This window comes from Piliocolobus tephrosceles, chromosome 8 (assembly GCF_002776525.5).
Source record: "Piliocolobus tephrosceles isolate RC106 chromosome 8, ASM277652v3, whole genome shotgun sequence".
Taxonomy (NCBI): Eukaryota; Metazoa; Chordata; class Mammalia; order Primates; family Cercopithecidae; genus Piliocolobus; species Piliocolobus tephrosceles.
In genome coordinates, this window is record NC_045441.1 from 29,109,890 (window position 1) to 29,136,830 (window position 26,941).

General features: G+C 39.0%; 2 protein-coding genes and 1 pseudogene across 3 annotated transcripts in view; 2 read left to right on the forward strand and 1 right to left on the reverse strand.

Annotated features, from left to right (window-relative positions):
- The window catches only part of SUGCT (succinyl-CoA:glutarate-CoA transferase), a 740,869-nt gene that overhangs the window by 424,694 nt on the left and 289,234 nt on the right, over positions 1-26,941 (forward strand). The gene's annotated exons all lie outside the window — the stretch shown is intronic.
- LOC111552262 (poly(rC)-binding protein 1-like) lies at positions 8,172-9,686 on the reverse strand. Its single transcript, XM_023226373.3, has one exon. It carries the CDS (start codon positions 9,596-9,598, stop codon positions 8,468-8,470), a length of 1,131 nt encoding a protein of 376 aa, XP_023082141.1. The 5' UTR covers positions 9,599-9,686; the 3' UTR covers positions 8,172-8,467.
- LOC111552265 lies at positions 9,803-10,301 on the forward strand (annotated as a pseudogene).

Consider the following 26,941-nt stretch of genomic DNA (forward strand, 5'->3'; position numbering starts at 1 on the left):
TGATTTATTTGATAAAAATATGCAATGTCTTGGCCAGGCGTGGTGGCTCACACCTGTAATCCCAGCACTTTGGGAGGCCGAGGCAGGCGGATGGATCATGAAGTCAGGAGATCGAACTGTCCTGGCTAACACAGTGAAACCCCGCCTCTACTAAAAGAAAAATACAAAAAAAATTAGCCGGACGTGGTAGCAGACATCTGTAGTTCCAGCTACTTGGGAGGCTGAGGCAGGAGAATGATGTGAACCCGGGAGGCGAATTTGCTGTGAGCCAAGATCGCGCCACTGCACTCCAGCCTGGGCAACAGAGCAAGTCTCCGTCTCCAAAAAAAAAAAAAAAAAAAAAATGCAACGTCTCAAACAGTAAGCCTATCAACTTTTATAATCCAACCACAGTCATTTCATAATAAAATAATAATTATATCTGTAGGGTAGAGGAAAGGAATGTACTTGAAATTGCTCTTTGTAAGAGTTAATTTCAATTTATTCTGCTTACTCGCCCTGTCATAAGTCAGAATCTCTATTTCTTTGCCTACTGGAGATATGTGTGTCCCATTTGATATCTTGACAATGAAGAAAATTGTATAACCTAGAAAGGGCTGAATATTACGGAGCCATGGGACCCGGGTCAATGATAGTCGTAATGTGACTGTCTTTTAGGAGGGGCTTGGCCTAACTTCTTGTACCTGCTGATAGAAGGAATCAGACCTCCCTAATGGCAACTTTCCCTTTCTGCTAGTGAACTGGGCACTCTAAGAGATGTATTTATTACTTCAGAGCAGGCTTTTGTATACTGAGAATGAAGACAAGTTTTCTGTCTCCAAAATGCCCAATATTATCCTAGTCTAGGTAAAAAGCACTTGCTAACCATGTTCTCATGTAAGTAGCTCCAGATCCAATTTCCTGTACCCCAGGAAGAATGGTAATCCAGGACTGATAACCACATCCTTCAACTAGAGAAACTGGATTCCGAAAAAGTACTGTAGATACTAAAAATATGTTGTGGATGTGGGCAGTTGTTATTACCAGGATGGGATTTAAGGGACAGTTGAAAAATAGGCAGAATTCAGCATTATTTTCTTCTCATTTTAGTAGCATTCTCTCAATTTTTTACCATTACCCATGCCTTCTTGAGAATCAAATGGAAAACTTACCCCCTAGGTCTCTTTTTGTCCAGACGCTTAAGAAACCCCCTTTCTGTTGATAGTTACATTGGCCAGATCTGTTAGTCAACTGATTTATGGAACACACTGATGACTTGAAGTGGCTAAATTATTATACTGCTCAGGTATGTTCTGCAAAGTAAAGGAACATGGCTTTGATTGATGGAATGAAGGTCTAACGGTAGATTCGTTTCTGCTGGGGCATAGGCTATCACCATCATTTCTTATATTAATTCATCTTTTCTTTCATTCAACAAATCTTTATTGCACATCATTTATATGCAGGTACTGTTTTCAGCATTGTGCTTTACTTTAGATGGAAACCCTATTCATTGGACTACGCTAGTCATTGAACGCCATGATTGCCATGACCCTGTTCTGCTCAAATCCTCTGATGTCTTTCTATCATGATCAGCATGAATTCTAGGGGTGGAATGATCTGGTCCCATTTACCTCTATTGTCTTATTTCCTATCTCTATCCAACCTTCTTTTTCTGCTTCAGCCCCACTGACCCCTTTGATGTTCTCTAGCACACTAAGCAAGCTCACACTTTGGCATTCTAGTATTTCCTGTTATATCTATATGGAATATTCTTTTTACAGACATCCTTGGGGCTTACTGCCTCATTTTATGTAGGACTCTGCTCAAACGTCACCTCAACAGAGAGGTTTCTCTTGATCACTCTCTTTCCTTGCTTAATTTTCTTCGTAGTGATCAACACCTGGCGTATCTCTCTCTCTCTTTCTCTCTCTCTCACACACACACACACATGAATATAAACTTCATAAAGTCAGGTGTTCCTGGCCATAATATACACTCAGTGAATATGTGTGTTTGTTGAATGACCCTGCTTCTCATGGAGCATCTACAATGTAGTCTTCTTAATCTTGAGTTCTTATGTTCTCCCCAGCACATAACCAAGTAAACAGAGACAAAATATCATTACCACACCAAAAATAATAATTAAGGAGATTCAATCATATGTTCCAAGTGCTTAACACAGATACAATTAATATTATATCTACACATTCCTTCCCTAGGATGGGCCCTGTTTTCAGGACATTTGGCCGTCGTGACTCTGGTATGGCTCTGCTGTTATTTTTACATGGTGTTAATGTGTTCCTGACATATTTCAGAGACCAGGCTTGTCATTTACTTTGAGGGGTCCCATGAATTTCTCTCTTACACTTTTCAAATGAAATTTCAGAATTGAGTCAAATTTATTGTTTCAATCAAAATGGATTTGAATTACAGATGTCTGATCCCTTAAAAACAGAGCTAAAAAAAGAAAGCTTCCATCAACTTCAGTTCTTCTTTGCTTGTCTGCTACAAACCAGAACCAAGGACTTTCTATGAGACCTTAAAAATCTTTATTATGTTAAAAACATCATGCATATTAAGCTAAATGCATTATATTTGCTTATATTTTAAGGTTTGCTTCATCGAGGAAGTGGTATAACCCATGAGTAGATTGTGGATGCTTTCTCAAAATGTGATTATTGCTCATAAAAGCTGGTTTAATTGAAAATTTTATTCCATGGAAAGCCTATAGCAATCTTAGATGCACATACCTATATTTATCTCTATAATTTATTTTTAAAGATTCCCTATACAACACTATTTTGAAATTACTAAAGCGGTTTTCCTTCCTTTTTGTTATTCATCTGGGTAACTTAAAAAAATATTGCTGTTATGTTCAACTGTTGGCACTGTTGCAGGCAACTAAAAGCTTAAGAAAATTATTCCCTCGCCTGTCCCCCCCTAAAGCCACATCTAAAAAGGTCACGAAAGGAAACACACAATTCAAATAATCTCCATGCTGTATCTGAGATTAACTTGGACACAGATGTTTTAACTTACAGTTTGATCTAGTGTAATATATACATTTAACAAAATCCTGTTTTGTATTGCTTCTATAAACACTGACGTTTGATAAAAGTGTATTGATTTTTCTGCTATTTAAGAGCTTTTGAACCAGTGCTTAAAGCAGATTTTCTCCAAGGCCTAAATTAACTCTTTCAGCCTTTGACTATGGTTTCCATGTAGGGATTTGTGTGTGCATTAAAAGTATGTATTTGTTTATACTGGAAATGCATTCGAATGGCAAACCATTTTGTGGTCTGCAGTATTTTACTCAGTAGGGATAATCGTTAGACTTTGTTCTTGATTTTTTTCTTAGGAGTTTAAATGATTCAACACTATTCATTACTACTCATTTTGGAACTACGCTGTAATCATTATAGGCCTAGATATTATCTGAAAAGTTACTGAATAGGGGATTTCTCCTAGCACTCCGGGCATTTCAATGTGGACATCATCCTTCCTCCTCTCCGTCCTCTGGTCTTTTCTCCAACTTTAATGTGAGGGCTCTTGAGAAAGTGGGAACATCCATCCAGTTTAAGTCTGTCTTGCTTTCAGAGTTGTTCTCATACTCTCTTCTTTGTTGGCCAACATTCTAACATGTCACAAGTTTCTTTTCTTACTTTGTGTGGGAGCACAGAGCCACACAATTGCAAGTAGACTTCTCTAAGTAAACTGTGTCTTCAGACTAGGTAACTCCTGGGGAAAAACGTCCAAATTTAAAATAGCAAAAGAAATTTCAAATTCAGCAACACCACAACCTTTGAAGCTACAGAAGGTTGCTGTTATGTAGAATCTCTTATGATGGCATACAAAGAAAGACTGTAAGTTATGTAAGACACTAGCTTATATGAGGGCTTATTAGACTTCGTCATTTTCAAAAGTCTTCAAATGAATGATTCCATTTGAGTCTCAGTATAACTTGGGTATTTTATTAGATATTTCCATTTTGCAAATGATGACCTCATATCTGAGAAAGGATAAGTAGTAGAGGCAAGAACCTAAATTCTGCATTTCTTTTCTTTTACCAGCCAGAAAGATCATGTCTCTCTGGATATAATGGAGAAGTAAAAAATTTGATTCAGTGGAAAGTTAGTCAAATGGCTATTTTGTGATGCTGTACCACATTTCTTAATTTTTAAATTCATCATTCAGGTACATAGTAAGCATAACCTATAACATTGATAAGAATATTTCTTTATCAGTGATAAACACCCACACCCCCCTCAAGAACAGGGGACAAAAACAGATGGAAAACTCCAAACTAGAAACCTATAAAGTTTTATACAAAGAATGTTACCTTAAGATCTTTCTCAAACAAAACTTTAGAAAATGAAAACTGAGTGATTGCTATAAAAAACAACTTTCAGAGGAGTTTGCTCCTCAGCTCCCAGATTTTTCCTCTTTCCTGGGACAGAGCTTCCAAATATAAATGGGCACCATTGTCATCGTTGGTGGTGACATGGCCTGTGCAGAGCATGGACATGAAGCATGGCTTGTCCAGACATCTTGCTGGAAAATGACATTGTAATGATGCTATGGCTCTTGGGAAACCCAGGACATAGCTCAAGTGAAGTTAATATTTATTATTAGAAAGAATGATGGAGATGCTTTACGTATTTTTGTAGAGATTTTATTTAATTTACATTTTATAAAAGAAAAATATCTTCCTTTCGCCAAAAGCAGTTAATAAGTTCCTTTGTGAGAATTAGGAGCAACAATGAAGCTAAGAGGGCAGCCTCCCTCTAAAGGATTTGGATTTGAATCCTGGCTCTGCTATTTCCTAGCTGTGTGACCTTGGGAAAGTTCATTATCCTTTTTGAGCTTCGGTTTTCTCATCTGCAAATCATAAATAATAACACCTACCTTTAAGGATTGTTTCAAAGGTTGTAGATAATACATGCATTGGCCCAAGGTAACGTTTTAAAAATCAGGTACTCAGTTCATGTGAGGAATGGGACTTTGGATCATTAAGAGCCTCATTGCACATATATTCTGCCAAGGACTTGTAAGTCCATTGCTTGAAATACGAATTAAGGGGGATGAGATAGAGGGGGCGGGGATTTTAGATCTTCAGAAGATGAATCTAAATGTAGGATGTAGGTGATCCTAGGGACACACTTAAATCTCTCCTTTCCCTTCAGTGGTTACCGAACCCTTGGCCAAGGCACTGCTTCCCTGTCAATAATGTGTGAAATCTCATCCTTTCACTCAATATCTCTTCCCATGTGTCTTTGAGTTATATCTACTCATTTTACCCACCAAACTTGCTTTTATTATCTTTATCTTTGTAGAGCCAGCACATCTCTGCAGGAACTAGCTGAATCTGATTCTGCTTCTCACATCCCTGACAAAACTGTCACCTTCATTTCCATCACAAAATCTTGGTAGCTCTTAAGGGTGTCAGAGCTCAATGTTTCCCATTCCAGGTTGAATTGGCACACCTGGGGCAAAGAGGCACTTCCTTAAGACTTGAGAAATGAGCAACTTGGACTGACAGATCATTGAGAAATACAAATGTGGGTTTAAATTTCTGCTGTAAAATAGGAATTGTCTCAATGTGGAAGGATTATAAAAACATAAACTTTGACTTAACTCATTGATTATTGAGAGTTACAGTATAAAAAGCAATTAGACTGTCTGTTCCCTTTGAACTGTGGTCTATTCTGATGATAATCATTGCATTAAAAACCTTTTAATCTTGTTAAGCCTTCGATTCTGATCTAAATGATAAAGTTGATTTTTTTAAATTAGCTGATTGGAAAAATTGTTAGGCAGAAATTTATGTGATTATTCTTTCACCAATCATGAAGTGTGGTATCCAAAGTTGATGATATGTAGCTTGCTACCATAAAAAGGAAGGCTGCATTAGTCACATTGTTATAAAATCTTGCCTTCAAATAAAAGAAAATGAGAGTTTCAAGAGAAATTACTATGTTAGGGAAGTAGCTCAGTGGTGATTGCATTATATTTTCAAAAATAAGAACTTTTTTAGTTACCTGAAGTTGCTACTCTTATTTTTTCTAAGACAGACTTATTTTAAACCTTTTTGGTGGACATATTATAAGAATTTTTCTCTTTGCTTGTTAGTGAGAACATACTAAAGATTACTTTTCCTGAAGGACACAGAGTTAACATATTTTTTCATTTATTTATTCAACTAATATTTGCTGGGCACCCATACCCTAACAGTTACTGTATAAAGGGAGTCTTAAAGAAAAAAGGCCCAGCCGTGTCAAGAATGGGGAGAATGGAGTTCCCAGCAGGGAGAACAGCATGAGCTGTCCCTGAGGTGGGAAAGCACTTGGCAAGTTTTGTGGAACTGAAGAACAGTGTGGTTAGAGCTTAATGTGAGACAAGGAGAATGGAACAAGCCATCTCACACCAGATAGAATGGCAATCATTAAAAAGTCAGGAAACAACAGGTGTTGGAGAGGATGTGGAGAAATAGGAACACTTTTACACTGTTGGTGGGATTGTAAACTAGTTCAACCATTATGGAAAACAGTATGGCAATTCCTCAAGGATCTAGAACTAGATGTACCATATGACCCAGCCATCCCACTACTGGGTATATACCCAAAGGATTATAAATCATGCTGCTATAAAGACACATGCACACGTATGTTTATTGTGGCACTATTCACAATAGCAAAGACTTGGAATCAACCCAAATGTCCATCTGTGACAGACTGGATTAAGAAAATGTGGCACATATACACCATGGAATACTATGCAGCCATAAAAAAGGATGAGTTTGCATCCTTTGTAGGGACATGGATGCAGCTGGAAACCATCATTCTTAGCAAACTATCACAAGAAGAGAAAACCAAACACCGCATGTTCTCACTCATAGGTGGGAACTGAACAACGAGATCACTTGGACTCGAGAAGGGGAACATCACACACCGGGGCCTATCATGGGGAGGGGGGAGGGGGGAGGGATTGCATTGGGAGTTATACCTTATATAAATGATGAATTGATGGGTGCTGACGAGTTGATGGGTGTAGCACACCAACATGGCACATATATACATATGTAACAAACCTGCACGCTATGCACATGTACCCTAGAACTTAAAGTATAATTAAAAAAACAAAAACAAAAAGAGACTAGAATGCAGTTAAATGTGGAGGGACTGTTAACGTGCATGGAGCGATTGCCCTTAAGTTAAACATCACCAGGCTGCTGCACATTTTCTGACACACTTGATGTATTTATTTTGTGATGTTTCTGATATCTTTTCCTTCATTGTTGTTAATTCTTTGACTTTGCAGCAATTGTAAAATCTGAGTGTAGTGGTGTTTCCTTTTTTTCTTTCTAAAAGTCTTCTGTTGGGCTGGAGAATCAGATAACCAGCCTAATTAGGATTATGTCTAAACTAAGAGTAAAACAGCAATGAGTTTGCAACAGGTACACTCTCCTCTGGGCAAAAACTTAAGGCTTTTTTTTTTTGTTTGTTTTTGAGATGGAGCTTCGCTCTGTTGCCCAGGCTGCAGTGCAGTGGCGTGATCTTGGCTTACTGCAACCTCTGCCTCCCGGATTCAAGCGATTCTCCTGCCTCAGCCTCCCGAGTAGCTGGGATTACAGGCGCCTGCCACAATACCAGGCTAAAAAGCTGTAGGCTTTTATAAATGTACCACTTTCTTTCTGGGCCTCAGTTTCCTTATCTGTAAAAGCAGGTTACTGATCAAAATACCACGTAAAGGCCCTTTCAATTTGTAATTTGACTCACAATAAAAGATCTTTAAAACATATTGCATTTTATTATGCTTTGCATAGCTAAGCTTGCCCTTGCCACATTTTAATTACCTGCAAGGATTAACTGCTTTTTAAAATAACAGCATCCCCAAAGCATTAATATTGACCAAAATAAAGTAAAAAATTAAAGTGTTGAGAATTACTATATAAATGAAATTAATAGTTAATTATAGATCACTTATTCTGTTACATTTTTTCTTTATTTGACTATGAAATTTATTGTGAGAAAATGTGAACTCAAGTGCAAATTAGTTTTGAGCTCCATGTCTAATCATTTCTAAATTTGGTAAATGCATGTCATTGTTTTCCTATTTCAAAATTTCAAATTCTATACTTTCTGTACACAGGAGTGTTACAATTGTTCATGCACACACAAATATTATCTCTCTTTTTTTTTTTAACCAATTCGTTTTTTTAAATCTTAAATTCTTGACATTACAGAACTAAACTGAAATTTATTAACATTCCACTCTTACATTTCTTATCGACAAACAGAAATAAAATTCATGAGCCAAAAAACCCAAAACAAAACTAAAAACAGGGAAAAGCTTATAAAACTAAATATGGATCCCAGCATTAACAGCTGAACAGAGAATGTGATTTTTAAACTCTTAGCGGATGATAAAGTTGTGTAGAAACTGAACACTTACAAATTATTTAAAACCTGGAATCACTGACCAGAAATTACACAGATGGATCATGGGAAAACAGCAGAAAGGGGTTATTGAGGGAACCTACACTGTTGTAGCTGCACCCCATGCCCTTCTCAGAGGAAAGTCTGGCATTGATTAGATACTGGGCCAGACTAATACTGGCAGCAGAGCCAGTGATAGTAACCTGCCTACCAGAGGAGCCTTCCACTGGGTTGGCAATTTTAATCTGGGCCCCGGACATCTGGCGGATCTCATTAATTTTGGCGCCTTGGCGCCCGATTATGCAGCCAATTAAGTTATTTGGAATGGTGAGTTCATGGATGGTTTGAGTAGATGCATCCAAACTTGCCCAATAGCCTTTCACCTCTGGAGAGCTGGAGTCAATTTCGGCGAATCCGGTCCCGCTGTGCATCATGGCAAAGTGAGACTGTTGTCTTGCCACCTGGTTCAGCTTGGCCAGATCGAGCAGAGAAATAGTATGTTGTCCTTGAATCGAGTAGGCATCTAGAGGTGGTCCCTCCAGGTCATGGGTGGCATGGGGGTAGCCCGCAGCGTCGCTGCACCGATCTTGGCCGCCCGTGCAGATGACTGGGGAGCTGGCCGGCATGGGCTGGTACGGAATGGTCATGACTCTCCCTTGCGGAGACTGGGAGAGTGTCTCCAGCATGACCAGGCAGATCTGCTTGACACACTCGGTGACAGACTGCGGCACGCCAGCGATGGTGATGGCCCGCTCGGTGGAGTTGGGCAGCATATCCCCCGCCACCTGGACCTGCGCCCCCGTACTCTCGCGGATCTCTTTGATCTTACACCCGCCTTTCCCAATCAGGGAGCCGCACTGGGTGGCCGGCACCACCAGCCTAAGGGTGACCGGGGGCCTGCTGGCCGCGGTGCTGTTGGTCATGGAGCTGTTGATATCTTCCTCCAGCTTGTCGATGATCATAGCGAAAGCCTTAAAGATGGCATTGGTGGGGCCGGTCAGAGTGATGATTCTCTCTGGACAATTCGCCTCCGAGATGTTGATCCGCGCGCCACTCTCCTCGCGGATCCTCTTAACCGACTCCCCTTTCTTCCCAATGATGCTTCCTACTTCCTTTCCGTGCATAAGAAGCCGAATGGTGAGAGTCACATTTAGTCCACTTTCAGTCACACCAGCATCCATGGCGAGCGGCGGGCGGCATTCGGGGGAGTTGGGCTCGTTACGTGGTCAAGTCTTTCGGGGCTGGCGGGGGGAGGGGAGGTGTAGGCCCAAAACTAAACGTTACGCGCCGTAAGTGACCGTTGCTGGGGAGTGCGTGGGAGGAAGGTGACTGTGAGGAAGGTGTGTGTCCACCAAGCACTTGGATTCAGCTCCTTCATTTCCAACATGGAAGAAACTTACATTGACTCCCTGGACCCTGAGAAGCTATTGCAATGCCCCTATGACAAAAACCATCAAATCAGGGCTTGCAGGTTTCCTTATCATCAAGTGCAGAAAGAATCATCCTGATGTTGCAAGCAAATTGGCTACTTGTCCCTTCAATGCTCGCCACCAGGTTCCTCCAGCTGAAATTAGTCATCATATCTCAAGCTGTGATGACAGAAGTTGTATTGAGGAAGATGTTGTCAACCAAACCAGGAGCATTAGACAAGTGACTCTGGCTGAGAGCACTTGGCAGTGCCCTCCTTGTGATGAAGACTGGGATAAAGATTTGTGGGAACAGACCAGCACCCCATTTGTCTGGGGCAGAACTCACTACTCTGACAATAACAACCCTGCAAGCAATATAGTTAGGGAACATAAGAACAACCTGGCTTCAGGCATGCGAGTTCCCAAATCTCTGTCGTATGTTTTGCCATGGAAAAACAATGGAAATGCACAGTGACTGAATACCTATCTCATCAAATGCCATACCCTAAAAGACTCTTGCTTCTTCCTGCTACCAGTGGGTTCTTCATTTTCCTCCTAATCTAATTATAGAATGATAAACTCTCTGTGACTTTCCAAGCTGACAAGCACATTTTTTTCCTCCCCCCTCCACTTGAATCCTCGTTTGATGCAAGTACCCTCATACTCAGAAGCTTCCAAATAAACCTTTGATACAGAATATATATATATATGTATTATATATATATATAATCTCTTAAGGGAGAAGCTGTTGCTTCTGTTTTCATGTCAACTACAGCATTTGACATACTATTTTGAGCAAAATAAATGCTCAATGAAATGTTTTTTGAATGAACACATCAATGAAAAAAATTCATTGGCTTGACTCTGACTTAAATATTTGCTAAATGGATCAAGCACCACCACTAAGCTACTTTTCTGTCTTCAGAAAAGCTTTTATCAGGCACCAGTAACTTAAAAATAAAGTGTGAATCTGTGGTATTCTTAAATTCTTTGGGATTATGTAGGAATGTGTAAAATGATGTTCAGGTGTCTCCGGAGAAAAGGGTTAGTAAACAACACTTACATAGAAATTAAATTGTTTCAGACAGTGGTCAACCTCAGCAAAGTATTTGCAAAATAGCAATCAAGTGACTGCTCTCATTTGCTTTGGGAGTCAGAAGCTGTCCACTTACCTCCAAACCTCACTCCTCACTAATTGCAGGGATGAACGAGTGGAAGGCAGGGCGTTGGATGAGTGCTGACAGCTGTCCCAAATGTGGCATCTTGTTTCCTGCGGGCCCAGGTCTGCTTAGCATTACACAGTGCTTAGCTTCGTTCAGGATGTGGTCAGTGTTTGCTGGGCTGGGAGGTGTATGAGACACTGGCTTTCCAGGAGGAAAGCTCCTGGAAATTTACACCAGGCATGCAAATTTCAGTGTAGAAAATTGGCTGTAAAAATTCAGGGGGAAGAAAGAAAATTTATTGATGTGGCAGCAAGGAAAATATTTATTTTGCCTCCCCAAGGAAAAGAAATTCTGCAGGGCTTAGAGTTTGTATTTAAAAGAGAGAAATTCATTCCTAGAAATATTTTGGTATCACTGGATCTCAGGTGGCTCAAGTTCCATTCATTGGTGGTCAGAGCTTTCTGGGATCTAAGGAAGGAGAGGTGAGGAGTTGGAGGGGAGGACCTTACATGTAAGGAGAGCACGTGCCGTGTGATATAACAATCCCTGAGCCCCCCAGCAAGTAGTGGAAATTATGTATTAGATTAATCTGTGTCTAACTTTAATGAGGATTGTCTTCAGTTTAAAAAGCAAAGGTGGAGAAAAGCATCTGGGGAAAATCCCTCATGCCTCTGGAATAAATTTATGATGTTAATCTCATATTATCCTAATGTTTAAAGTATTAAACTTTTTCTTAGGAATAAGCAGCTAAATTGATGGTGCCTCAGGTCGCTGCTGGCTTTCAATTTCAGGGATGCTGTGATGAACGAAGGCTGAAGGGTGTGTCCAAGAAAAACTTGGGCTTATCTCCTTATTTCAAAATCAAACGGTGTCATTGGTAGCATCCACTGTGGCATCAAACTTCTACGAAAGAAGAGAAGACAGCATATATGCGCGGAGGCACGTGATTCATCTTGACGTCGTCTGTCCTCTGCGTTATTTGGAGAGTGGACTGAGAAACCCCGGGACTGTAGACGTAGGGTAGAGTAACAAAAATGCACCCCATCACAATGTCTAAACACAAATGTTCACTTTTTGTTTCAGCTTGAGCTGTGACCCCTCAAAACTGCTTGCTCAGCCTTTCTTAATACCAGAGCAACTTAAAAACAAATCCCATCTTCTACCAAAACTGCTTTAGGAAGCAGCTCCTCTGGGCCCCTGGCTTTGACAGGATTCATTCTGAAATGGTCCTGTATCATCCAACCAATACAGCAAATCTGTTACTTTTATAACAGGAGAATCCGACAGGATTTTCCAGAGGCCAGCTGTGGATCTTTAGATTGTCGTCATGTTACTCAGGACAGAACAACTGTTTGAATCAAAGCCAAAGATGTCCTTGAATCATTTGGTATCAGGGCACTAATGAGCTCTGCAGACATTTCAAATTCCTTTTGCTTCCCATCCCTCTCTCCCCATCCACCTTACCCAGGTGTGACTTAATCCAGTCTATTTTTCCCCTAGTAATAAGCTGTAACACACATACACTCATGCACACACACACATCCATCCATACATATAGACATAAAATTTATAGGTGTATAATCTGTTTTGTGTGATGAAGTAAGGTTTCAAAACAGTGATTTTTCAAAAGAAGCAGCAGATTCTTCACTGATCTCTTTTAATTAATAGATATGTAGAAGTAGAGCTTTGATTTTCATTGTGTCCTATGGTTTTTAGAAATGGCAGATGCCTTAATGATCTGCTAAGCCAACTCTGAGTTTTTGGAGATGAGAAAACTGAGGCTCAGAGTTTGAGGAGATTTGTCTAAGATCCCCCAGGTAGCATCTGGTAGAGCTGGACTTGAGCAGGTTGTTGACCTCCTGGCTCTCTTTCCTCTGTAGCACACAATTTGAGAGCCTTGTTCATGTTTCTTATTTTCTCCATTTTCTTCTGCTTAAAACTGCCTGTTATAAATGGGCAAGTTTTATTCACCTATGATGTTTCTTTTACTTGTTTTTCATGGCAAATTGATGAAATTGTGTTATTCTGAAGTCATATGTTATATAAGCACATATAATTTCAGTCTGGTATGCTCACCGTTCCCTGCCCCCTACCCCACTACATCTGTGTGATGAATTACACTTATAACCAGGGCTCAAGTCCTCTGTGAGTTTCTGTGCAGAGCAAAACCTCCCCTGGATACTCACCTCCCCTCACCCTTGGCAGCTGCTCCTCTCTCTACTCCAGCAAGCCTTTGTATATGGAAGCGTGAGCACTCCTACATTCTATTGTATTTATTTTTTCATTCATTTATCTTTTTTTATCCCCAGTTCTCCAATATAGCAAATGAAATTCCTTATAGAACAAACCCCTACATAACTTAAGACTGTTTTAACCCTTATTTCCAGTTTCATTTGTGAACATACATTATGTCATCCTGAATGTGGGCCTGCTAGTTTTGTTGTTGTTGTTGTTTGTTTTGTTGTTGTTGTTGTTTTGAGCCAGAGTCTTGCTCTGTTGCCCAGGCTGGAGTGCAGTGGTGTGATCTCGGCTCACTGCAAACTGCGCCTCCCCAGTTCAAGAGATTTCTTGCCTCAGCCTCCCAAGTATCTGGGATTACAGCATGCCACCACACCCTGCTAATTTTTGTATTTTTAGTAGAGACAGCGTTTCACCATGTTAGCCAGGCTGGTCTCAAACTCCTGACCTCAGGCAAACCGCCTGCCTTGACCTCCCAAAGTGTTGGGATTACAGACGTGAGCCACTGTACCTGGCTGTGCCTGTTAATTTAATCTTTCAAAAGGTTATGAATCAGCTTCCTACTTTTTAACCGATATTTACTGAGCATCAAGTACTGTGTTACAAATAACCATAGGACTTGCTTCTGTGGACATTATGCCATGAAATCTTCACAACAATCCTGGAGAGTTAGGTTGGCCTCACTGATACCTAGATACAGAAACAGAGCAGAAAGAGGGCACATCTTTTCTAAAGTCTACTGAGCGGCTAAATCTGAGATTCAAACTTGACCATTTGAACCAGTGTTTAAGATCTCCACCCCTCCATCCTGCTGCCTCTGCATCCCTCCTTAACTCATTAAGCAGATTTTTTCAGTATGCCTATACTTCAGCAAGAGAGAAGCAGGATGGTGGGCGGGGAGGCGGGAGGGGTGGGGTTGGGAGAAGTTTTGGAGTACATTCTTTGGATTGTCTGCCTCAAACATACCCCTCCAAAAGTCATCACTATCAATATGAAAGTTTAAACTGTTATACTTTTTAAAGAAGAGGACTTAGGCCCCCTCAGCTCTCTGTTATTGTTGCCTTATTTTCTATTTATCACTTGTCTGATTTAATTTCTTACCAACGTTATTAAAAAAGAAAAAACTGACCACTGAAAGGTAGTTCGTAATTATCCCAGGATAGTGAAGAAGAGGGGGATGGCATATTCAAATTACTAGTTGATTCAAAATGTAGAAGAAGTTGATGCCTAGTAGCTTCCTCCCACCAAATTGTCAGAACTTCTGTGTAATAGCAAACATACATTGCATCTACTTCCCCCCACCCCACATCTTTTAATCTCAGAAGTCCTATTGGTTCATTAAGTGGCAATATTTAAATGGTTAAAAAAAAAAAAAAAGCTAAAAATGTCTTAGGTTTCCATCACTTATACCTGAAGAGTTAAGAGTTTTATGAGGCTGGGTGTGGTGGCTCATGCCTATAATCCCAGCACTTTGGGAGGCTGAGGCAGGTGAATCACCTGAAGTCAGGAGTTTGAGACCAACCTGGCCAACATAGTGAAACCCTGTCTCTACTAAAAATACAAAAATTAGCCAGGCATGGTGGTGCCCTCAGCAGGCTGAGGCAGGAGAATTGCTTGAAACAGGAGGGGGAGGTTGTAGTGAGCCGAGATCGTGCCACTACACTCTAGCCTGGGTGACAGAGTGAGACTGTCTCAAAAAAAAATAGAGTTATATGTAACTGTGTAATGCTTCTCCCATGTTGTAAAAACTAGACAGTGTCACTGAGTTGTGACAATCAGTCCTTTATAATTCACTGTTGCTCATGTTTTGCATCTATCAGTACTGAAAAGTAAAAGGCAGGCCCTTTCATTTACATACAATAAAAAAGACGCAGGAAACTTTTTAGCTTTTTGAATAACTCAGCTCTACAGGCAAAGCAGGAATGTGTTTAAAAGAATTAAAAGTGATGAGAAGTGTTTATCTGTTGATAGAACAGCAGCAGCCTGAAGGTTGATCCTGCCTGCAGCTTTGAACTGTTTGATTACTATTTGTCTTCTCCCTCGCAGTTGTCAAACAAGGGAAGCAGGTTTTGAAGGGGCAACAGTGAAAGAAGAAAGGGAAAAAGGTCTGCCTTCACCAAAGGAAAATGTTTCTTCAATATGGTTTGCTTAGAAGCTATTTTATCCCACCAAAAGGATAAAAAGTCTCTCCCATGTGTTGAGAGCAGGGAACATGTGAGTCAGGGAAATCGGAGGCTCTCGGGAGACCTAAGTGTTACTGCAGACTTACGCATGTGAAAGTTAGTGCAAGGGCATAGGGCATGGCTGTTCATAATGTAGCTACTGGTCCGTGTAGTCCAGCTGGTAAACCCTACCAGAGGCAAGAGTTGCCAGGATTGTCTTTGATTTGTATAGGCCACAGCTTGGCTGAGTTTTGTTAAAGTCATTGTTTTCAAGTATTTTTCTTACCATCTGAACTCTTTTATCAAATAAAATATCAATATATGAAACAGATAGTAGCAGAGTTGCTCTGGTTGCAGTAGGGGAGAAGGCCTGGTCCCTGCTTCCTATGCTTCACCTTCCCTCTAACAGCAGATGCTCAAGTGTCAGATTTCCCCCAGGAAATAATTCAGAAAACAAACAAGGAAAAGTGATTGGTGAGATCCCTTATCATCCTATTGTCCTGGGGCCAAGGGGAGTGATGCTTATACCAGTGGTTCTCAAAGTGTAGCCCAGACTGGAAGCATCAGGATTACCTGGGAACTTGTTAGACATACAAATTCAGAATCCAGATCTCTCAGCTGGAGCCCAGCAACTGTGTTTTAATAAGACCTGTGTGTCAAGACCACCAAAGTTTGAGAGCCATTACTAGAGCAGTAGTTCATATTTTAAGCTTTCCTATATCAGTTGTGTAACTGGATCCTCAGAGAGGCAGGTACCACTTGCAAGAATGTTAATAGAGGAAACACCTGTGAGAGAAAATGAGGCCAGGAGCTGGAAAAGACCAAGAGAGCTGCTGAAACTCACGCATGTCTACTCTGAGTGGAGGAGAGAGGGAAGGAAGATTGGGTGGAAGCATCCCAAGACGTTAGTACTAATATCTGGGTATCTTGTAATTGGTCTCCATTATTTGTCATTTCTCTTGCAAATCTCATATTTTCCTGGATTTTGTGTGTGTGTGTGTGTGTGTGTGTGGCATGTTGGGAGCAGTTGAGTAAATTTAGTAAATGTTTTCTAGTGATGAATGATCTCTTGTGGAGACTCTGTATTTTGATATACTCCCCTGAAGAGTGCTGTTTTTAAAAAATAGTCACTTGATTTTGCTGGACCCAAACTGTGAACTCTTTCTCTCACCTCAAATCTTGGGTTAGTTCTTATTAGCTTTAGCTGTCAGTGCTATATGCACATCACAGGGGTCAGCCACAGTGGGAACAAAGTTTATAGACTACATTTTGGGCTCTCTCCTTTCTGGAATTTCCCCTTTGCTTTCCAGTACACTTTCTTTTTTTTTTAAACTGTAAGTAGTTTTCTTTTGGCATCATATTATCAAGGTACTCTATTCTAAGGAGTTTCACAGCAGTTTGAGCCTTATGCTGATTTGCTTTTGATTGTTTAAAAACTCTAAACATTTGTTTTATTGCTTGAGCAAAATATGCCTTTCTACTGGCTTATACATTCATAAAATCAAAGACTTTAATATTCATCCCACTGTTTAGACATTATCAACATATATTTCCTGATGAGTGAATTGATTTATTCATTAATTCTTCAAACCATTACCCCCTTCTCTGTGTACACTGTAGACATAGATTTCTCCATTACTCTAACATATTGGTTCTCAAACCTTAGTCTACATCAAAATCATGTAGAGGGGCTGTTATGACACAGATTGTGGGGCCTCACCCCAGCGTTTCTGATGCCATAGGACCATTCTTTGAGAACGACTTGTCTAACCCTGGTGACAAATTATCCTCGTTTGCCAGAGACAGCCCCAGTTTTTGCACTGAAGTTTTCATGTCCCTGAAAATCCCTTTGTCCTGGGAAGAGCAGGACTAGGTCTGGTCACTTGACAGTACATTGAAAACTCCTGAGTACTTTTTGAAAATACTGCTGCTTCCCACTCCTCACTCCTCTTGGCCCCACCTCCACCCCTTGCCTTCTATTTAACAGGTTTGGGGTGTGGTGTGGGCATCTGGATGTTTAAAAGCTGTCTAGATGATTACAATTAGAGGTTTGTCAACCACTGCTCTAATCGCAAGCCTCACCCCTCATTGGAAGAGTTTTGGAAGAGTTTGGTACTAGCTCTTCCTTTGCCTGGAACATTTTTCCTCTTCGGTGGTTCTCAGTCCTGATTATTAGCATCAGCTGGGGAACATTTAGAAAATACCAATATGCAGGCCCCTACCTCCCAAACCCAGTGAAAAGAATCTCTGAGAATGTAGCCAAGGCCTTGATGGTCCTCAACTCCTCAGGCGATCCTCTTAGGCACTCAAGAATGGGAAGTCTTGTGATCTTCTCATAGCTAGCTCCAGTCATGCAATGAAAAAGACCTATCCTTCCTATCATTGCCATTTAAATTCGCCGCCACCTGCTTTCCCTGATACTTGTCAGTTTCTGATATTTTCTTTTTCATTTAATTCTATTTATTTTTTCCTTTCCCAAATAGAATGTAAGCTCCATGAAAGCAAGAGCTTTGTCTTATTTATCACAGTATTACCAGTTCTCAGAAGTGTCTAGAACATGTAAGCACCCAATAAATGTTAATTCATGCCTGCAATGTGTTGAGTACCGTGCTTGGCTCCAGGAACAGTACAGTAATGAACAACAACAATAATGACAACAATAGACAAAATAGTAGTCCTTTCTGACCTCATAGAGCTCACTGTCTAGTGGACTACTTCTTTTTTTTAAAATAACTTTTTTTGATCTGTCATTAGAACCTCAGAAAAGTAAATGGTGAAATCAATCGAGGGGACACATTTTACCACTTGAAGACCATCACTGGCATCTCACCTTTTCTTGGCAGTTACCAGCATCACATTTCCATGGTTAGATGAAATTAGTGATCTATAGAAACTGAAGTAACAGTTCAACCCTGCCTTATGACAACCTGAGCCATGGTTTCTGGGCTTTGTGAATTTCTTCTATTTTCACTGGCAACTTGGGGCCATTGAGAAACTGGGAGACAATGCAGCTTTCACCCCCACACGTCAGGCCCACACTGGGATGCCCTTAGTGGTCCAAGGATAGAGCCGAGTCTTCCTGTTGTGGTTGGGTTGCAGGAAATACTCTGCAGTCCTTCACTTCAGCCAGACAGACACATGAAAGGATACAGAGAAAACATGTAAACAAGTGGACATCTATTTTTATGGAAACAGACATAAATGGTGTGGGGGTGCTGTAGCACGTGGGTGTCTAGATTCCAGAGGGCTTTAGTCAGGAGACAGTGTAATGCTCAACAGCAGATATTTAAACGAAGCGGGAACTTTGTTGGAGAGGTCAGGACTAGAGCATTGCAGGCCACGTGAATGACACTGCAGAGTCTTGAGGACCGTAGCTGACACACCCAATGTGAGGCCAAAGCACAGTCCCTGTACTGTTCTTAAGGAGCCCTACCTGGAGCAGAGTAGGATGGTTTAGGGATTAGGCAGAGTCAACATTTCTTCCTCCTGCCTTTCCTTCTGAAATCGTTCACCTATCAGGTCAGGTTTATTCTAAGATTAAAGAGATAATTGTAAAGTAACTTATCCAATGATATGAAACAATCTGCATAGCCAAATAGACACTGTGAGGAAAGAAACCTCAACATTTGCCTAAATTATCTAGTTTTATTATGTCTCTAATGATTAAGTCACTGGAAATGTTTCATCTAGAGCTTTGTTTTTGCAGTGCAAAATTATAAAGAGAAATCCATTAGTTGAGCGAAACATGAGCGTGAACAAGGTATATTTTTCAATATGCAATACATAGAATATGTACATAGTATGTAATATTGTGTATATATAGTACATAAATATCATACATATATACATTTATCTATCTCTTGATCAATTAGTCTGTCTCTTTCATATAAATGATAGTTTGCTGAAAGGTAGAGACCATTCTATAATACTTAGAAAATATATTTAAAATATGTCCTATTAGCATTTAAACTATTTGTGTTATTAGTGAAGAAAGTTTAAGAACAGTGCTAGAAGACTTGTAGCTTGCTTAGGTATAACATCTACCTAGCTGTATCGTCTTTTGAATTGGTTTCATTTTATCACACATATTTAACATCACATCTCCCAAAACCCAGGCCATGCTGTGAAAGGTCAAACCAGAACTTCAGAATATCCCAGGTGGTATATTTGGCCTTACCTTGTGTTTTGTTTGGAGCCTCAGTAAGAAATTAGACCATCATGACTTCACAAAGCAGAGACATTGTGGTGGGTTAAGAGAAAGGCACAGGACATTTCTTGATTAATATGGGCAGTCATGTGCCATGTATGATGTTTTGGTCAATGACAGACCACATGGACAGTGGTTCTATGAGATTACAACTAAATTTTTGCTGTACTTTTTTATGTTTAGATACACAAATACCATTTTGTTACAATCGCCTACAGTATTCAGCACAGTGATACATATAGGTTTGTAGCCTAAGAACAGGCTGTACCATATAGCCTAGGTGTATAGTAGACTATGTCATCTATTATCAGATTTGTGTAAGTACAGTCTATAATGTTTGCAAAATGATGAAATGCCTAATAACACATTTTTCAGAAAGAATTCCTGTTGTTAAGCAACACATGACTGTAATTTTAGATTAGTGTGAAGATGTACTAGTGAGACATTATGACACTATATTTTACTTCATTAAGCAGTAAAAATCCCTGTTGTCTGCTTCACTATTTATTTAATCATTAATTCAATACATATTTATTGAGTGTGTATTATGTACCAGGTACTGTGATAGGCACTGGGTATAATGGTTAAAATAAAATTTAAGAAAAAGAGTTTACAATTAACTTGTGGAGGTAGGAAATTAAAAACTCTATAATTGCAGGTATGGTCATACAAGAATGAAAATGGTGGTATAAGAGACTGATGTGAGGAACATAATTTAGATGAGGAAATGTAGCACCTAAGTGAAATTTAAGCCAGGAGGTAGTTAGCCAGCTAAGGAGTACTTTTCATTTCAGGATTTCCAGAAAATCTGCAAACTTGACATACCTTGATTTACTTTTAAAACTAAAGGCAGAAGAGGTAAAGTAACTTGTTGTTCTAGTTTTTATTGTTTTCTTGTGGAAAGATATGGAAATTAATTTTTCCCTAAAATACATTCATCATGAAGGAAGCCACATGGAGTAATTGTGGAGGGTTACTTTATTTTTCCTTCAAGATCGTGATTTTATCATGCATATTTAACACCCTATCTTCCAAATGAGGTGTGTGTGTATATTTTTCCCCTGATATCTATCAAAGACCATTTGCAGAGGAAGTAAGAAATAGGAACACCCATAGGCTAGAATATTTAAATAATTTCTGCAAGATGTAGTACAAATAGTGCCTAATTTATGGAGGCTCTGCTCATTTTGCCATTTATAGCCGGGAAAGAAAAGTCCACCTGGAAAGTGACCAGAGAGAATCTCAAGGAGTCCAAGTCACTTCTTTATTTGTAATAACTGGCCTAAGAAATTAAATAGAAGAGATCATTGGGCACAGAAATAAATGTCCCTGCTCCTGCATGACTAATCTGAGGAAATAAAACAGAGAAAGGAAACATAAAATAAAACAAGGAAGGAAATACAATCTTTCTTCTTTCCACTTTGGTACTGAAAGTATTGAATAGGGACATGCACAATCTCACCCAGAACTTACTGTAAATTACAGTTCTGGACAAACAGACATCGGTCTTTATAACAAAAATAAAGAAAAGTCACCAAGAGAGATTGCTTTCAGAAACAATAAACAAACACAAAACCATTCCATTTTCTGTAAGGTCATCACAGATTACAAGCTAAAATAGAGTCTGAATGTGGAGTCCATCCCCTTCAAAATGGTGTTACTTGCAGTATTGTGAAGTGCATACTTTGTTGGTATAATCTGTACATGATTTCCTAACTGAGACCATATTAATAAATTGCGCACTGGTTTTAGTGTCTCTCAACAATGAGATATTTGAATTCCATTATTATTTCACAGGCAGAACTGAAATTAGTCAATATTTTGCCACTAAACTATTATAATTGAGGCACAGGGTCTTGAGTTGAATGTTTTTCATAAATAAAAGTGCCATAAACGTAATTCATAATTTGGGTATTTGATAATCCTCTATTTGTAAACACTATTTTTACCTGTCCTGCAGGTAAGCTTGTGGCCTAAACTTGAAAATGGAGTTCCTTTCTTTGTATGCTAGAGCAGAAGTCCTGCTCATCCTCTGTTAATTGCAGCTGCAAACACCCTCATCATTAGGTTGCTGGTGCAGAGTAAGTGCTCTGGAGTAGATAACTTCAGCTTTCTCTAATGACTTTGCTTCAACTTCCTCATCTATACATTGAGGAAACTCATTGTAGCTTCCTCAATGGGTGGACCCTTAACTCCATGGCTGTCACAGAGCACATACTCAGGATACATTAGTTCTGTATCCAAAAAGTTTAGAAAAGTGGTTTAATAATGTCAATACAGGGCATTTTCTATAATAGTAATGCTGATATTATTAGTATATCCTAAATATTGTCATTTGTTTTCTTAAGGAATTTTGGATCAGCTGTATTTTATATATAAGTAAACATTTCTTAAAAACTAAACGTAATAACAAAAAAACTGACTGTGAAAATACAGAACACAAAAATTAGCAGCTCAATAATTTGCCTTGCAGCATAGTACCCTTAAATAACAACTAGCTGGTATTGGAAGCTTTTGAAATCAATAAATGAATTGAATGGGGTGGTACATCCGTAAAGGAAAATATACTTTAAAGTATTTAAACTCAAGTAAAGAGCAAAGGTGAGAAAACAGCCTTTGAAATCCTGTCATAAGGCAATATAAAAGTCAGAATCTTCATTGTTAATTTCAAGTAATTGAAGTTGTTTCTTGAGTATAGAGGGAGATAAATTTTTCAATTTTTTTTTTTTTTCAATTTTAGAAACTCTTCTTTCCTATATGGATTGATCTTTCCTTGGCTTTTCTAATGAATACTTTTTAGTATTATACCTTTATCCTAAAGTGATCATTGAAAATCACATACCCTTGCTGTTGGTAGTTTGAATATGTCTTCCCTGGAATTGTCTGATGATATTTAGTGTCATCGAGTGAATTATTTTACTTTCACATCCAGATAGTTACATTTAAAATGAATTCTTGAACATTCAGAAGTGAAAAGAATGCTTCCACATTAAACCAATGGCTCTTTTGTTATCTACTACATGCGTTAATTTTTGCCACATATGCATAAATTGGCAAAGTATCTTGTGGGTTATAATAATCCTGATGGCTTGGAATTAATGTATTGCCTTCATAGAGGAAGTCCTGAGCCCATCTACTCTGAATCTTTGGATAAAGACAAAACTCCATCCTGCCATGCACCTGGTCAGTTGTGCAATGCTGACCAATACACAGCTGCTAACAATAAGGGTATTGTGCTTATGTAACGCAGTTCAGGATCTGATGGTGAGTCTCTCGATACATGCTGAAACACGAGGGAATTTTTACTTGCCAGGATGCCTGCTTCATGGAAAATATTGTGTCTGTGTTGAAGCATACACTTACATTTCTCTATATAAGTTGGTGGACTTGAATTCTACCAGATTACCTTAGCTTTAAGGCAGTTTTGACAGGGTTAAGGCTCTCTCAGTCAAGAAAAGGTCATACAGTGTGGCATCGAATGTAATTTTAGGAATTGTTTTTTGAGCACTTGTTTTACCAAGTTAACAAAAGTCTGTGTTATGTTTCTTCTCATTGATGTGGGTGTGTCCTTGTGTGTGTATTATTCGAGAGAGGCTTCCATTTGTTGAGTGATCTTCATGCAAACATCTTGGAGTGCTTTACAAAAGAATTTTAAAAATCAAACCAAACAGGATATTAAACTATGCTGCCAAACAAGTAAGTCTTTAGGCATGATTTAAATTTAGTTAATGACATAAAGAGCTAAATCTGTGAAAGGAAGCAAGCTCCTTGGATCAGAAAAAAAGCAGAAAACAGATACTCATATTTTGTCTAAGTCTTCATTTGAGTAGCTCCAAAAATGTTCTTTTAGAAGTGAAGTTGGAAAATCCCAGGCTAAGTGAACTCCAAGGAGCAGTGTTTTAGGGGAAAAGACCAGATAATAGTTCCCATGTGCTTAGTGATCTACAGATTGCAAAGTGTTTTCCCAGCCATTATTTCATTTGACCATCACAACACTCCATCAAAGTAATTAAGGACAGTGTTACCCCAGTTTACAGATGAATAAACTGATGACAGGAGAAATTAAGGAATTAAATGAGGGTCACCCAGCTAGACGGTGATAGAACTGGGATTGGCATATGGATGTTGCCCTAAATCCCATGTTGTGTATATAGTAACGTAAGGCTCCACTGTGGCAAACTATTTACACTGGATACTTTTCTCCTGCCATTATAGCTGCCTTGGGAGTGATAGTAATGACTCTGACTTCCCAGGGTATCTTAACATTCTGCTTCCTCTCAGGAGGATCTCCTGACATTCTTGTGTAAATAGAAAAGTAGAAAACCAGGATCTTCTAAGGCAAGTGCATTGTAAATGATAATTTCATGCCTTAATCTTTTCAAAACATTTAAACTGGCTTTGATGATTCACCTTTAAACTCACCCTTCAGTGGTTCTCAGAATCCTCCTTGAGAAGATAAAACTGGAATAATCCCATCAGCTCTGGCAGTTGTAGGTGGCTTCTCATGGTAAGGGACTGTAGTGGGGAAAATGGGGAATTCTTAATGAGCTCTCTTTCCATTGCTGAAGTGAACCAAATGTAGTTACCCTTGAACGTTTGAGGATTCTATAAGCATTGTGGTTTCAGACAGTGAGTCATGACCTTGTGCCAGAGGGGTGGGTGATATAGTATCTGGATTGATTCATGAGACGTATAGTGACTTTTTAAGCTATATTCTGAAATGAGTCTTCCAGCAGTCAAATTTAACTGTTGTTGTCTTTGCTTTGCCTTCTTCTCTGAAAACACAATTATTTTCTCCTTCAAGGTTTGGACTTTAAAAGCTTACCTTTTCCTTGAGACACCTTTAGCTTGAGACAAATCTAGGCAGAACATTGTTTTGTGATTCTGTAGATCTTTTGACAAAGTGGATCCTCCTGCTTTACCCTCCCTGCCGATTACTTTATTTTTTGTAGAGGCAAGATCTTGGTATGTTTCCCAGGCTGGTGATGAACTCCTAGGCTCAACCCATCTTACCCCAATTGGCCTCCCAAAGTGTTAGGATTTTAGGTGTGAGCCACCACACATGCCTCTAAACTTTTTTGTTTTGTTTCTTGAGACAGGATCTCACTGTGGCACCCAGGCTGGAGTGTTTTGGTGCAATTGTGTCTCACTGTGGCCTCGACCTCCCAGGTTCTGGTGATCCTCTCACCTCAGCCTTTCAAGTACCCGGGGTTACAGGTGTGCACCACCACATCTGGCTAATTTTTGTATTTTTTATAGAGATGAGGGTTTTGTCATGTTGCCTAGGCTGGTCTTGAACTCCTGGGTTCAAGCAATCCATCCGTCTTGGCCTCCAATGTACTAGGATTACAGGTGAGGGCCACTGTGCCTGGCCAACTTCTAAATTTTAATGACTTTTTTTTTTCTTTTACCTGCCAGACCTTGGTAATCATTTCTTCTTTTAAATTTATTTTATATAATTGTCCAGGTGGTTCAAGTTCCCCTAAAAGATGCTGTATCATTGCTTAAGGTAAAATGTCTTGCACAGAATAGGAGCTCAGTCAATGTCTGCTGATTATTAGTTTTTTCCATTCTATATAGAATTATATAGTTTTAAGTGTTAGGCAGTGTTTTTAACTTAGAACTTAAAATGGAAATCGCTGTGATGATTAGAATATTCAACATCCTCATTGCCCAATATGGCAGCCACTAGCCATTTTGCTGTTGAGCACTTGAAATGTGGCTCTTGTGACTGAGGAAGTGGATTTAAATTTTATTTAACTGTAATTAGTTTAAGTGTATAAAGCCACATGTGAGTAGTGGCTACCAGACTGGATGATGCCTGCTATAAGAATGTGCAGAATGGCAATCTCAATGTGAACTGTGAGTTAGAAAAGTCCTCCTGGAGGAAGAGGAACTTGGGTCTTGCAGGAGGCAAGCAGAGAGAAGGGGTGGGCTGTTTTAAGTGAGGAATATAGCAAAAGCTCTAAGGTGATAGACAGTGTTAAATTTGGGATTAGTTTCAAGACTGGAAGTAGAGCAGAGTTTGAACACTAGGGACAGTAGTAATAATAACAGCAGACACTTATCACTTTACAGGCCATATACTAGTTTAATCTTCACAACAATACTATAACTCCAAGAATATAAGTAATTTGCTCAAAGGTACAAGTTGATATTGGACCTGAGATTGGAACTCATATCTTTTAACCACAATACTATGCTGCCTTATGATCTGCCATGTTAAGAAAGACTTACAAGTAGGAAATAACCTCAGTGCCTTTCAACTGCTAAATGAGTAAATAAATAATGGAATACATCCAATCAATGGAATACCACTTAGCAATATGAAAAGTAACAGAACTACAGATATATGTAACAACATGGATGAATCACAGATGCATTATGCTAAGTGAAAGAAGCCAGAGGTGAAGGGCTATATACTGTATATTCCATTTGTATGACATTCTAGAAAAGGCAAAATTTATAGAGACAGAAAACAGGCTCAGGAGTTGCCAGGAGCTGGCGGTGAAAGGCAAGGATTAACTATAAAGAGACACAACAGATTTTTTGGGGGGTGATGATGAAAATAGTGTATATCGTGATGGTAATAGTGGTTACATGACTATTCATTTGTCACAAATCTGTGAACAAAAAGGGGTGAATTTTACTGTATATAAATTGCACATCAATAAAGTTGAATGATAAACAAAAGCAGACTTACAAGTAGATCCAAGTTTATTTTCTCAATATGTTTAGTTATTGTAACCAGGCTATTTTGAAAAATAAATAATTCTAAAATTTGTGTGTCTAAACATGTCTTCATATTTATGATAGATATATATATATACAATACATATAATAGAAAAATGATGTAGAAATTAAAAATTCATGAAAGTGATACGTGTGTGTAACTGTACCTAAAGCAGTTAAATTTGTATTTAACATGAGTTGACACATTAAATGTTTATTCAATTTAGTGTTTATTTGTCATTGCCATAGCAAAGCAGTTGAAGGTGAAAGAGGAAAAGATGTTTTAATTAAACATGATTGGTAAGATGTCATATGACTTATCCCATTTTCCTTTTATTGTGTTTAAACGAAAATAGCTACCATATGAAATCATCAATCCTTTTAAAGCTTGCTTTAAAATTTTTCAATACATAATGAAATTTTCCTTTTCACTCATATTTCACTTATATAAACCACTTGTATGAGATAACAGTATAATAGATATCTTTTAAACATAGATATATTTATATCCTTCCTTCCCTCCCTCCCTCTCTTTCTTTCTTTCCCTTCCTTCCTTCTTTCCTTCGTTTCTTTCTTTCTTTCTTTCTTTCTTTCTTTCTTTCTTTCTTTCTTT

Bases quoted from the DNA above. Each gene is read 5' to 3' on its own strand.
- LOC111552262 (XM_023226373.3), bottom strand. From the start codon at position 9,598: ATGGATGCTGGTGTGACTGAAAGTGGACTAAATGTGACTCTCACCATT.